Here is a 13059-nt window from a genome sequence, read left to right on the forward strand (position 1 = left end):
CTGAACCTATTTGGAGGGCAATGGTTAATTTCCATGAAATTTAAAAAGAGCAATTTAAAATCAAATACTGTTTGCTCCATTCCACTCGTTAACTATTATGTTGTACTCCATCGTTCACAATTTCCCTTCTATAGGTTGAGTGTAAGATGGATGGATGTAATTGCTCAGATATAAAGTGAATTGAATCTGCTATATATTAAATGTTTTGTATTCAAAAAGTTCAGATCATAATATTTAAGAATATAGCAAGCTTTGAAATTGCACTGACACATTTCACTTACAGTAAATGGGCAGTCATCTTACAGTCACGTGCTAAACCGTAATTTTTCCAAAATTTACAAGCTTGTGTGTTGCTGGAAGTAATTACAGAGCTAAAGGAATCTACCTGATGTGAGGAGCCTCATCCTGCAAAAGCTCAGCAATCCTCTGTGCTCATCAAGATCCCTTCCTGCTGCATTGACCTGAAGGCTCTCTGTTGGCAGCAAGGAACATCCTGAGCTTTTGGTATTACGACTTGCCGAGTCTGAGAACCACCTGAAGAGATGATTTAACCAGGGGCACCTCAGAAGCTGCAGAGCCAGAGCATGTTTAGAGAGAGCTGGAGCTTCTGAACTGTTAGATTTCTTGCATCTGCTGAACAAGATCTCAGGAATGAGAGAGATTCTTCAGGGGATGGGAATAAAGAAAATGACTGATGGATAAGGTTCAGCGTTTTGAAAGTCTACAGCTGCATTTGACATGGTACATTAATAATTGCAGCTTTCTTGCTGTTATGCTAGGCACCTGTTCGTGCTTTCCCATTTCAGTTTGAGAGGAAACGTTCTATACAGCCTGTACTTTAAGAACTGGACACAAGTGCTGATGAGTTTATGACAATTGCTAGAGTATATGTTATTGCCAAATTTTAGCACTGTATTTGACAAAACTGAGCTTCCAGTTCGTATCATATCCTTCATCAGGATTACTTGCTTTCACATTTTTATCATTGCTTGTGATAGATACTGCTTCAGGTCATCCACTGCCAAAACCTCATCTGTGCCTTTGGAGTATATAGAATAGAGCAACAGTATTATCCTGGTCCAAGTGATAGTTTGCATCCTTGTTTAAAAAATAAAGTCCCCTTGGAGCATGAGGCTGAGGAAGTAGAATGGGAAGAGAGGAAATAAATTCCAGTAACCACCACTGGAGAAAAAAGAACCAGGGAAACTATTGAGGCAAAAGGCCAATAAGTGCTCTGGACCTGTTGAAATGCAAGCTAAGATTTTAAAGGAGATAGTGGGTGTGCTGGTAGTAATCTGCCAAGGCTCTTTAGATTCTGGAAAAGTCCCAGCGGATTGAAAAAACTGCCAAAGTAACACTCTTAATCAAAAAGGAAAGGAGACCCTAAAAAAGTACTTGTAGGTCAGTTAACTTAACATTTGTCATTTGGAAAGAGTTAGAATTTATTATATTGTGTGTAGTAACAGAGCATTTAAAAAACACAGTTAAGAAGGGGAAATCATGACAAATTTACTACCATAATATGTAATATATTTTATATGTAATTTTGCCCTTTGGATTTCCAAAAGGCTTTTGATCAGAAACTACATAAAACTATTTAAGATAAGAGCCATTGTGCTGGATGGAGTACATTAGCATGGATTGGGTACTGACTAATGAGCAGAAGTCAGAGTGTTGGGATATGAGTATTTTCAGGATGGCAACCCATAAATACTGGGGTGCCTCAGGGATCAGTGCTGGAGGCGTAATTATTTTCGATGTATATTAATGACTTAGGTGAGGGAAGTGGAACTATTGCCATGTTTGCAGTTAGCACAAAAATAATTGGGAAGGCAAAAGGTGAAGATGACACAAAGAATCTATAGAGAGATAGACATAGATAGAGTGAGTAGGCTGGAATTGGCAGGTGGAATATAATGTGAGGTTGTGCACTTTTGCAGGAGGAATAGAGGAGCTGACTATTACTTAAATTGAGAATGACTGCAGGAAGCTCATGCACAGAAGGATTTGGAAGACCTCATGCATAAATCACAAAAAGTTAGCAGATACGTTCAGGAAGTAGTAAGGAACACAATTGGAATGTCGACCTTCATTTCAAAGACAAATAAGGACAAACTATAGAAGCACTAGTTTGGCCACACCTAAATTACTGTGTACAGGTTTGGTCCCTGTAACTAAGGGAAAATATAGAGGTATTGGAGGTAGTCCGGGAAAGGCTTAATAGGTGGATCCCAAGAATGAAGGGATTTTGTTACGAGGAGGTTGAGTAGACTGGGCCTCTACTTTCTGAAATTTGGACGAATGAGAGGTGACCTTGTTGAATAACACAAGGTTCTGAGGAGGTTTGATGGATTAAATGTTGAAAGGTTGTTTCCCCTGTGGGAGAGTCCAGAACCAGAGAGGGCATCTCAGATGAGGAGGAATTTCTTCTCTGAGGGTAGTGAGTTTGTAGAATTTCTGTAGAACAGCTGCAGAGAGTGGATTTTTGCGAATTTTGAAGGTTGAGATAGATAGATTTTGTAATCAATGAAAGAATTAAGGGTTATGGAGGTGGACCAAATAAGTGGAGTTGAGATTACCAGATAAGCCATGATCTCTGAATGGCGGATCAGGCCTGCTGGACCGCATGGCCTACTTCTGTTCCTTATATAGCCATTTGGGCTAATAAAATCATTAGATCATACAAACTCTGCCGTTTTTATCTGAACTCCCAACACGTGGTGTTTGCCAATGGCTCCATCATTGACTCTTGAGTTCAGCAATACTTCAATTTTTAAATTTCTCTTAACTTCTGTCAGCCTTCCCAATCTCTGTAACCTCCTCCAAGCATTCAAGTCTTCAATCACTGCACTTCTCCAATTCCCAATCCCTTTTGCGTTCTCCGATTTTATCAATACACCATTGGTGGAAGTAGCTTCAGTTGCTACAGCCCTGAGCTCTGAAACCTCGCTGCTTCTTTCATCACTTTGTCTGAGCTTTTGGTCACCTGCCCTCCATCTCCCTACTGACTCTGTGGCAGATGGTTTCAATGCTGCTGCAAAGCACCTTGCAACATTTCCCTACGTTAAAGGTGTCATTTGTTGTATTAATGATAAAATATTGTCTCCGCTGCAAATCTGAATTAAAATACAAGTACTGTTAAAATCTCAGTAGTTTTGGCATTGGCTGTGGAGATGGAAACAGCAGTTTGAGTCCAAAATGACTACTTGGATGTTGCTGTTGTAATCTGCTCGAAAATCATTCTTGGCTAGTCAGTTTCCAATGAGCTGAAATGGATGCAAATGAAAAGTATCACACTAATCTTTTTCTTGCAGGTTCTGACCAGCCTACTGTGAATATTTCACACTCTCCTTAGTAATATATTTCTGGGTTCCAGCTTCCTGCATTCTTATTTCTCTGGTATTGCAATGTCTGCCAAATTGTATCAATATGTCTGCTAAGGAGTCTGAAGAGTACTTACTGTATGGTATTGCTATTGAAACTAAAGAATTATTTTTGTTTCCTCCCTCTTCCCCACTTCCCCACCCCAGCTGTCTCTGAAGTGCAGAGCACCGGAGGTTTCACATTACGTCTACCAAGTCTATGACACGCTCCTTAAAAACTGAAGATCAGAACAAGCTCCCCCAACATAATGGAAGTAAATGTCTTAGTACACTCCATTCAGCAAGTACCACGGTCTGTGCATATGTGAAATGGATCGTAAACAAAATATACTTTTTTTTATGGAAATGTACTGATTAAATGGTGAAATTTACAATTGTATATGTTTAATCAAAGTTGTCAACCAGTCTGTTTTTGGTGCCAGACATTTGTATTCTGTTCACTTTCTTCCTAAACAAAAACCACTGTTGAGACCACTATTTCAAGGCGATGTTATTCCATCTGATATGTTTGTTGTGTGCCAAGTTTGTTCTCTTTTAATAATTGCTTTAAACGCTACATACAATTAATTAGGCTATCAAATTCGGGAGAGCATATAGTTCCCTGTAAGACAAATTAAATGTTGAGGGAGCGTCTTAACTAGAGGAGGGGTTATGTTAAGGGGCAAATACAGAGACCTGAAGTAAACTCTTGAAGTTCTTTCCCTACTGAAGATGTTTTTTTTTCAGTTGTTAGAGTTGCACTTATTTGCATCTCTACAGAATGTCCTTTCAGATGTCCATTCAATTCCACTGCAGAATCTTTGCAAGTTTTTCAACTGCTTCATGTAGGTGCTCCTATAGAGAAGCTCGTATTACCAATGGCAGCCTCCCATGCTCATTCCTTATTCGACATTCTACTGTCTTTGAGGCTGGTATTTCTCGCTGAAACTGCTGACCTTTTAAAGTTTTTTTTTGGTAGGAATATTGTACTACTGCTGAAACTTGTGGAATTTCCTACTTTGGGAACACCCTCAAAAGTTCTCCACTTCTAAGATGTTTATTTGCAGTTACAGTTGTAAATGGTATCCTGCATTATGTGGTATTCCACACTGTCCTCATACAAGGTTTCCAATTTTTGTAAATGATTTGCTCTCATTGCAGTTTTTTTAAAAACTCCATCACGTTCTCAATAAACTGTTTTGTCAACGTAATAACAGTGGTGTGGTAAAGCAGAGGGCACTGTTTCACTGAAATGCTATTCGCTGCATTTCGATGATGATGCATTCACTGACCCATATTATCGCCACTCTCTGCCGTAATTGCCATTTATTTCCAGATACAACACTCTGCATGTTCATATCTTGTGTTTAAGTGTGTCACTGTAGCTGATTGTTGCATCTGTATCAACTAGATTATTTTTCAGCTGTGTTATCAGTGATAAGTAGCTTGGCATGTGTCTGTCCCAAGTGATTGCCTGGGCTTTGACAGTCCAGAACGAAAATAAGATTTTATAGAATTTCTTTTGATTCAGCCTCAGTGAATGTATATACTATTTTCAGGCTAAGGTAGTTTCATGGCACCTTAATTCCCTAATAACTGGGTGCTAACAGGCTTTTGTATATCCGTAATGTTTGTTGCTAAGAATGAGCTATTGCACACAGTCAAGTTTGAAACACCCAGGGTGATTGTAATCTCTGATCACCAGCAGCATGTGTTGAATTGGAACCATACCTTCAACATGCACTATATTCAATAATCAGAAAAGCACATAATGGAAAACATCACAGCAGGTTTATCTTCTACAGCACTTGACTTATTTTTCTCAAAATGTTTCACAATGGTGGTTTCTTCAAACAATTTTCTGTTTTAGTTTTATAGTGTGTCCTTGTTATTTTAGAAATTTAGACTGAACAGGTCACGGTATCACTTTGTTTCCAGAGCTTACCTCTGTTTTAATGCTGGTGTACTTCACCATGTAGAGTGCTTCAGAAGTCTTCTCCTGATCTCCACTGAGGTAGACTTTTTTGTAATGGAAAGTCAGGAGAAGTTAATGTCAGCAACAAGGTAAGTATCTTCCTGTGTAACTCTAACAGTTTTCTCTTCTGTTTAATCTTCCCCATCATCTGTTTCTATGCTGTACAACTCTATGTACCAAATGAACAAAACTAAATACTTACTGCCCTAACTTTCATGAATGTTTAGACACGACCATTGGTATCATGTAACATTGTCTGTGTGAGAATGCACATCCTACCTGTCTTCAACCTTGTTTTGTTACCTTGAATTAAATGGGTTTGTGGATTTGTTCAGGAGTGCTGTGCTGATATATAATCAAAAATGTAACTTCTGCATGTTGGTCAGCGTTAATACATATATGGCAATTTAACAGATGTATGCTGTTTCCCCAGACTGGTCTGAAGTGTTCAATAATTCCTAGTTGGTAATCTTCAGTTTTAGGCCTAGTTTGTGACGTAGATGAGTTGGATTCGGCCGATCAAGCAGTTCTGGAGAAATCAAAAGTTAAAGTTGAAAGCTTGAAAAGAGCAGTGAGCTGTTAGTCCATTGCACCATGCCCCACACAGACAAAAGGAGCAAAAAGAAGCCAGACAGTTCAGACAGGGGAAAAAACGCACATCTCAGCCACTTCCTTTGTGTGGATGTACAAATTAGAAACAGAGGTAGGTTATTTTGTGCACTCACCATACGCAATGGATCATGTCCTTTTCAAGATTTTAACGTCGCTCGTCGACGAATGAATACCCCTATCTAGCAAAACCACGGCCAGATGATCTTAAGAGGACGGTATAAAACAATGTGAATCAGAATTTCAGCAAAGCGTGGGATGAGCTGGGTTTTTCAACCGTTAGACTATGTTACCGCTCATTACCTGTTGTGTGTAGCGTGTACTTTAAGTATTTATCACCACTATTACCCATCACCATTACTATGTGACTTAAAATACTACAATTTATTATTAAAATATGTTAAATTTAAAATACTAGTTAAAATCAAACCTATTTAAAATTACTAATTAACATTATTAAAATATTTAAAATTTAACACTTAAAAAGTTATTAAATTTTGTCAATAGAGAATATTAAGAGTCCATAAAAGTCCGTAGCAAATAGAGAGTCAAAGATAAAACAAGGTTTGTGATATTCTGGACGAAAGATTTAAATTTCACGATACCGAGGTCTTTCATTAATTCAGTATTCTTTTCGAACCACTTCCCTCTGGCTCCTAACACAAAACCGTAAAAAGATATATTTCCTCCTCCGGTGAGGTCCATTATGTCTTTTTCTAGATGTTTATATTTGCTTTTCTTTTCTTCCCAAGCCGACTCAAGAGAGTTAATCTGTAGGTCCGTTCTCATGGTAACGTCCACCACGACAATCTGATGTTCTTTCTTAAAGATTAAATCCGGTATCCAAAGTTTTCCAGTATCATCTTTGATTTGCGGTTCTATATATATTATCCACCCATTCTTCCTAACAAACTTAACTAATTCCTCTACTATCCTATTATGTCTTTTAATTCTCATGTTTTTGACATATAGGCACCATCCAGAAATATGCGCAAACGTCTCCGAAGTATCATTACACCTCCTGCAATTCTTGATATTGAACGGTCTTCCATACGGCAATGACGCCCGTGTTGGAAATAAATTTGTTCTTAACAAGATCAAATTAATAACTTTGGACATCTTCATAAATTGCAACTTCGTCAACCAATTGTTCGATATATTATCGTTTTATTATAATGGACACCGGCCCCTTGACAGGGGAGGGCCGTACACCTCTGTAATTCAATGGATCTCCAATTTGCATCGTTCGTACTGCTACATTCTTCCATCTCCTCCTTAATATCTTCCACGATAATACCATCTTCTCCCAATTGCCGATTTATATTCGGGTTCCAGATCTTTTCCAGCACTTTTAATTTACTAAATTTATACATTTTCACAGCCACACTCTCACCCTCGAACTGAAGCGAGGCATGCAAAATTTCGTCCTCGGATTTACGTCACGTTCCATACTTCCTCAAAATCGAAATTGGGATGAAGGTTGACAATCTGTTTAATGCAAGGCTACCATCACGGGGCTTGGCATATAACACTCCATCCGTGATGGATTGCGGGAGGTGTAAAATTTCTTTAACTGTGCTTTTAATTATGTTGTCTAGTTTATTAAGATAATTAATTGAAACTTCTGGTAAAATTGGATAATAATACAGCCTTGGAATAAAATACGTTTTTAAAAGTTCTAATTCTTGCACAGGTTTTAATGGTGATCTTTTTAGATTTCCTATCCATAAGTCTAATTGGCTTTCCCAGTCTGATTGGCTTACGGCAATATATCTTAGCTCTTAGCTATTTATCTGTGTTTCCCGGATCTATAAACTGTATATTCCCTTCGTTTAGCTTCCAATTTGCTTTATCGTTATATATGAATGTCTTATTCTTATAAGTAAAGTAGAATCTTTTTGTTTTATTTATATTAACCTCCATTCCCGTATTGTTACAAAAGTTTTCCACAAGTTTTAGATTATAAACCATATCGTCATACGATTGACTAATTAGAGCTATATCATCTGCGAACGCTAACGTTGCGCAGTGATAACTATCCCCATCTAATCCTAAAAGTATTCCTTTCTTCCTCACTTCGATGGTACTTATCAGGGGGTCCATTATTATATTAAAAAGAATTGGTGACAGTGCGTCACCTTGTTTGACAACTCCTAAAATGTTAATTTTTAATCAAAACCTTCTACTTGAGTAAAATTATTATCATATAAGTTTGTAATCAATTTAATAAATATTAAGGGGAGCTGGAGTCTTTTAAGAGCAGTTAAAATTAGTTTATGGCCTACTATATCGAAGGCTTTTGCTAAATTCACAAAAACTACCGCTAAGTCTCTTTTATTCTTTTTAGCCCCATTATTAATATTTTCCAGGGTTTTAATGTTTTCCTCACATCCTGCTACACCAGCCATAAAACCAGTCTGTCTTTTGTTTAAATTTTATCACTTTACTTAATCTATTCGCTATAATTTTTGTGAATAACCTAAGCATCATTGGGCCTATCGTAATTGACCTCCAATTATTAATGTCTCTTAATCCTTCTTCCTCACTCACTTTGGGAATCAATACCGTCTTACTTATCTTCATTTGATCTGAGATTTTACCTGTTTTTATCCAAATAGTATATAATCTAAGAAATAACGTGTTATCTTTATTGAATAGCTTAATTATCTCTTTCAGCATTACCCTATCTGGTCCTGCAGCGGTTTTCACGTCCATCGCCTTTACGGCTTGATTCACGTCCTCCATCGTTACAGGACCAGTCAGAATTCCACCTACTGATCCCTCACCTTGACTTTTATATTTAGCAAAACCTCTCAAGGCATTTTTATCATTAGGGTTAGATAATCTCTCTTTGTAATAATCCTCTAACTCTTCCTTACTAAGGGGGCATTAGGGTTCTCGCTAGGTATTGCCTCTTAGTTTTGTATAAAACCTGTATTTCTTTAAATTTGCCCTTCTTTCTACTATGCTGAAAATGTGTTGCTGGAAAAGCGCAGCAGGTCAGGCAGCATCCAAGGAACAGGAGAATTGACGTTTCGGGCATGAGCCCTTCTTCAGGAATCCTGATTCCTGAATGCTGCCTGACCTGCGCTTTTCCAGCAACACATTTTCAGCTCTGATCTCCAGCATCTGCAGTCCTCACTTTCTCCTTCTTTCTACTATGTCGTCTTTTAGTTTTATTTTCCTTCCTATTTCTTCTTTGTCCACTATCTTTTTGCTTAAAACCTACTCATTTAACATAATTCATTTTCTTAAACTTATCATCTTCACTATTCTTTTCTAATTTACCCAGTATCATACCCATAATATTGTCGTAGTCCTTAATAGTACCTTTATTCCTCCCCATGTCATCATCTATTATTTTAATTAATTCTGTTAGTGACCTACCATTATAACCTAACTTTTCTGTAGTATTATTATTATCCTGATGACTCTTCTCATCTGTTCCTCTTTCCTTTACTACCATATCTACCTCCTGGTCACTATTCTCCATTTCATCATTATCACTAATATTAAGGACCACTTCTTGATCTATACCCTTGTCATTATCGCGATTTTTACTCTTTTTGTTTAGTAACCTCCTTTTATCAGAGATTTGTTTAGCTGTTTTAGTTCCTATTTTCTCCGCAATGACTTTATTAATGTTTTTACAGCCACTAAATTCTAATTCTAATTGTTGCAACTTTTCAATTTCATCACTAGACCATATTCCTCTCTCATTTCTTTCTCCACTTTCCAACTTATCCCTACACTCTATTTTCCCTCTTTTCCTTTTCTCATTCCTTACATTAGGATGTGCATGTCTCTCATGTTGCCCCAATCCTCTGGCTGTCATAAATTTTAATGGGCATATTTCGCACTGGTATGATTTTTCAACACCCCCCTCCTTCATTGTTATTATTATTACCTTTTTTAGTACACTTAGGATAGTGGCACGCTACCACATGATAATTCCCTTCCCACTCACACTTACTACATCTAATTCTCACAGTTTAATCCCCTTACATACCTTTAAATGCTTCCTAAACATCCTCGTGGTGTTGTAAATATTATTACAATAATTACATTTAAAATTTTCTATCGGGTATTTTATTATGTCTAATTTATCCATTTCCCTAATTACCTACCTTCACGCCTCTTCTCGTTGCTCTCTGATTCTCTATATTGACTAAAATCAAAAGGCCCATTTAAATCTGAATTAAAAATCGTCCGGCTGTTAAATGAACCCGACTGTAGAGGGGCCTTCTCTACTAGTCTTTCTATTCAAATTATGTCCTGATTACTCTGGACAATGTTAACGACTTCCTCGTGCCTGCCAGAGGATAGCCTTGCCGGAGTAACCCTTAAGGTCTCATCCGTCTGTGTCGAGACGGATTGTCCAGTCCGTTTTTGGCTCATACACTTAGCGCACGGTGCCGCCAATAACAGCCGTGCAGGGCGGTTATTTTCCCGGTCTCCCACCCAACTGGAAATTTTGGAATTGGCCATAATCGCCGCTGCCAAATTTGGTTTCTACTATTGACCAAATGGTCACCAGCCATCTCATATCTTTTCTGAAGTTGTATTCGCCGGCCTGGTCCAAGTACTGCTCAAACAACGGCTGAGAGCAATAAAATTGCCAGTGGTGCATAGCACCAGTCAAAACTAAGGTAAAACCAAAGATAAAATCGATGGTAAAACCAATGATAAAACCGGACTAATACAACCTCCAAACAACTTAAAATTGCCTCTCCGTTTAAAGCTTCTTCTTACAGGCCGTTACCAGGGGGAACCACGAGGAGGTTCGACCTTACTTTGTAATCGATAAAATATGTACAAACGATCACAAAGGTGACTACGCAGGCACCGGTTGGAGACCAACAACCTTAAAACCACTGTAGTCACATTGACTCAAGCCTACTCTGTAATTTGAAAATATCTGAAATCTTCTTTTGACTTCTGTGTCAGTCAAGAATTGATCTAATTCAGCCTTAACCATACTCAATGGCCTTACCTCCACTGCTCTGAGAAAGAGAATTCCACAGACTAGTGTCATTTTAAGAAATACTTTTCGGTCATCTCTGTCTTAAATGGGAATCCCTTTATTTTTGAAAGTAAAGGTTTATCCTTCACAAATATTCCAAGTAGCTCAGTGGCTACATAAGCTCAAATCTCACGTATCAAGTTGGTTAATTGGTCTTAGCCATGGAACCAGTAGAGGTTCCAAAATTGTCAACAGCTCTCCTGGACTCTCCCAGCATCTAATACATGCAATGACTTATTTTTAATATTGTATATAAGACCCTCAACTGAAATGAGGATCAACTGTGAAAATCTGAGATACTCTCTCTCTAGATTCTTCTGAAGAAATGAAACAGAAATCAAGCGATTTTTGAACTATACTATATCAGGTCTCTACATTTAGAGAAGAGCAGAATTGGATGGGTTTTAGAAAATGCATTTTGTATTTCTTACATTCCAATCAAAGGACGAACAAGTATTTAGCATGGTGTCCAAGCAATTATACTGAACAAGCCAATAGTAGTTTCACAATGCTGTAAATTACAATTGTACAACAGGCCACATTGTGGTTATGTTACTAATGTAACAGTTTAGAGGGTTTGAGGAATCAAGAAAACATGAGTTTGAGGCATAGAATTCAGTTTTTCAGAATATTTTTTAAAACTGTCTAGAAACAGAAAGCTGGTCTTGTCAGAAATGCCCCAAATGGTTAGTTAATTTCATTTATAAAGAAAGAAACTTGGGGTCCTAATGCAGTCTGGCTTGTTCTTGACTCATGGCTACCTTCTGAAACGGCCCAGTAAGCCACTTACATTGATGCAAAGAAAGTTGGTAGTCATCAGCATTGTGCAAATAACATGCATTTTATGTTAATGAGCATCTTAATGAGCTAATGTGGCGAAATAGTTCAACTTCACGAACAAAAGCAAAGTGTTGGATAAGTTCAGCAGGCCTAGCAGCATCTGTGGAGAGAAAACAGAATTAACATTGAGTCCAGTGACCCTTCTTGAGAACTAATTAATTCACTACATGCTAACCCTTAATCGAATGCCAGGGTGCTGCTGCTCTCCGTCACTACCTAAATATGGCTTCTGTTGAATGACGGGTGCACTGCATTAAAAGTTGTTTCCTTGGCTTTTAGTGTACGAGTTTCAGTTGGCCACCCGCAAGAAGAAAGATATTTGTTAGTTCTGAGTCTTGCATTGTGGGGGAGAGCTGAGGCTTGAATCAACCCTCATGGAGGATGTAGTGGAATGTGGGCTTGGGATAAGGTACCTGTGAAGCCCATAAACAGGATTGGTGAATGGTTTTGAAAGAGAAATCAATTTTAGACTCACTGACGGGCCACAAAAATGGAATATGGGTGAAAAGTGCATAAGTTGAGCTTAGCACAATGGAATCTTTTCTCAAAGGATCAAAGAAGCTTCCAGATTAGTTTGGTTGCTGATGCATACTTCCCTTTTTCTGTGAGACTACTGAATGAGGTTCTGTCCTCTCTCAATGCATTCCAAATATATTGTATTGTTTGTTGTACTGGTGTGTGTATTAAAATCATTTTTCAATTTATCCATAATATTTCACTGTTAACATGTTCAGATATTAGAATTCTGATTTCCAGTAAACAAATAGATAATATGCTGTCGTGAATGTTACCAGATTTGATAAAGTTGGTGTATACCCATTAAAGTCTGGCTTCCCGCAAAGTGTTTTTTTTTTTGCTGTGTTTATCAACTTTTATCACGATGGAACTGACCAGTTACTCCACAGAGTTGGGGGGGGGGGATGAGGGGAGAGTTAATGACTTATCATGGTTAAATACATGTTGAGAATGGAGTAGGGATTGGAATAATTGAATTTTTTTAATGGTTTATTGTGGCTGAAGTATCAGCTCCTGGCACTGTCAGAATTGAGCACTTCCTGGCTTAAATGGGTTAGATGCAAAGAAAGAATTCTGTTACATATTAGATGGCAACATCTCTTCAATATCCCAATGGTTTCATACAAAGTGAGTTATAGTGAACTTAACCATGATGTACCGCATGATCCAACAGGAGAAGCCTAAGAGAAAATGTAGGTATAAAGTGGGATAATTTTTATTTATGTTGGAGAATA

At 37.8% G+C, this 13059-nt stretch overlaps 1 protein-coding gene across 2 annotated transcripts in view; it reads left to right on the plus strand.

Moving 5' to 3' along the window:
- ap2b1 (adaptor related protein complex 2 subunit beta 1) overlaps positions 1-12650 on the plus strand; it is a 310350-nt gene extending 297700 nt beyond the window's left edge. For both annotated transcript variants that reach the window (XM_072589357.1, XM_072589358.1), the window contains one exon: positions 3531-12650. In XM_072589357.1, the coding sequence (XP_072445458.1) occupies positions 3531-3605 (75 nt within the window). In that variant the 3' untranslated portion in view covers positions 3606-12650. The remainder of the gene's footprint in view (positions 1-3530) is intronic.
- Positions 12651-13059: the final 409 nt, after the last annotated feature.

The sequence above is a fragment of the Chiloscyllium punctatum genome, chromosome 19 (assembly GCF_047496795.1).
Source record: "Chiloscyllium punctatum isolate Juve2018m chromosome 19, sChiPun1.3, whole genome shotgun sequence".
NCBI lineage: Eukaryota > Metazoa > Chordata > Chondrichthyes > Orectolobiformes > Hemiscylliidae > Chiloscyllium > Chiloscyllium punctatum.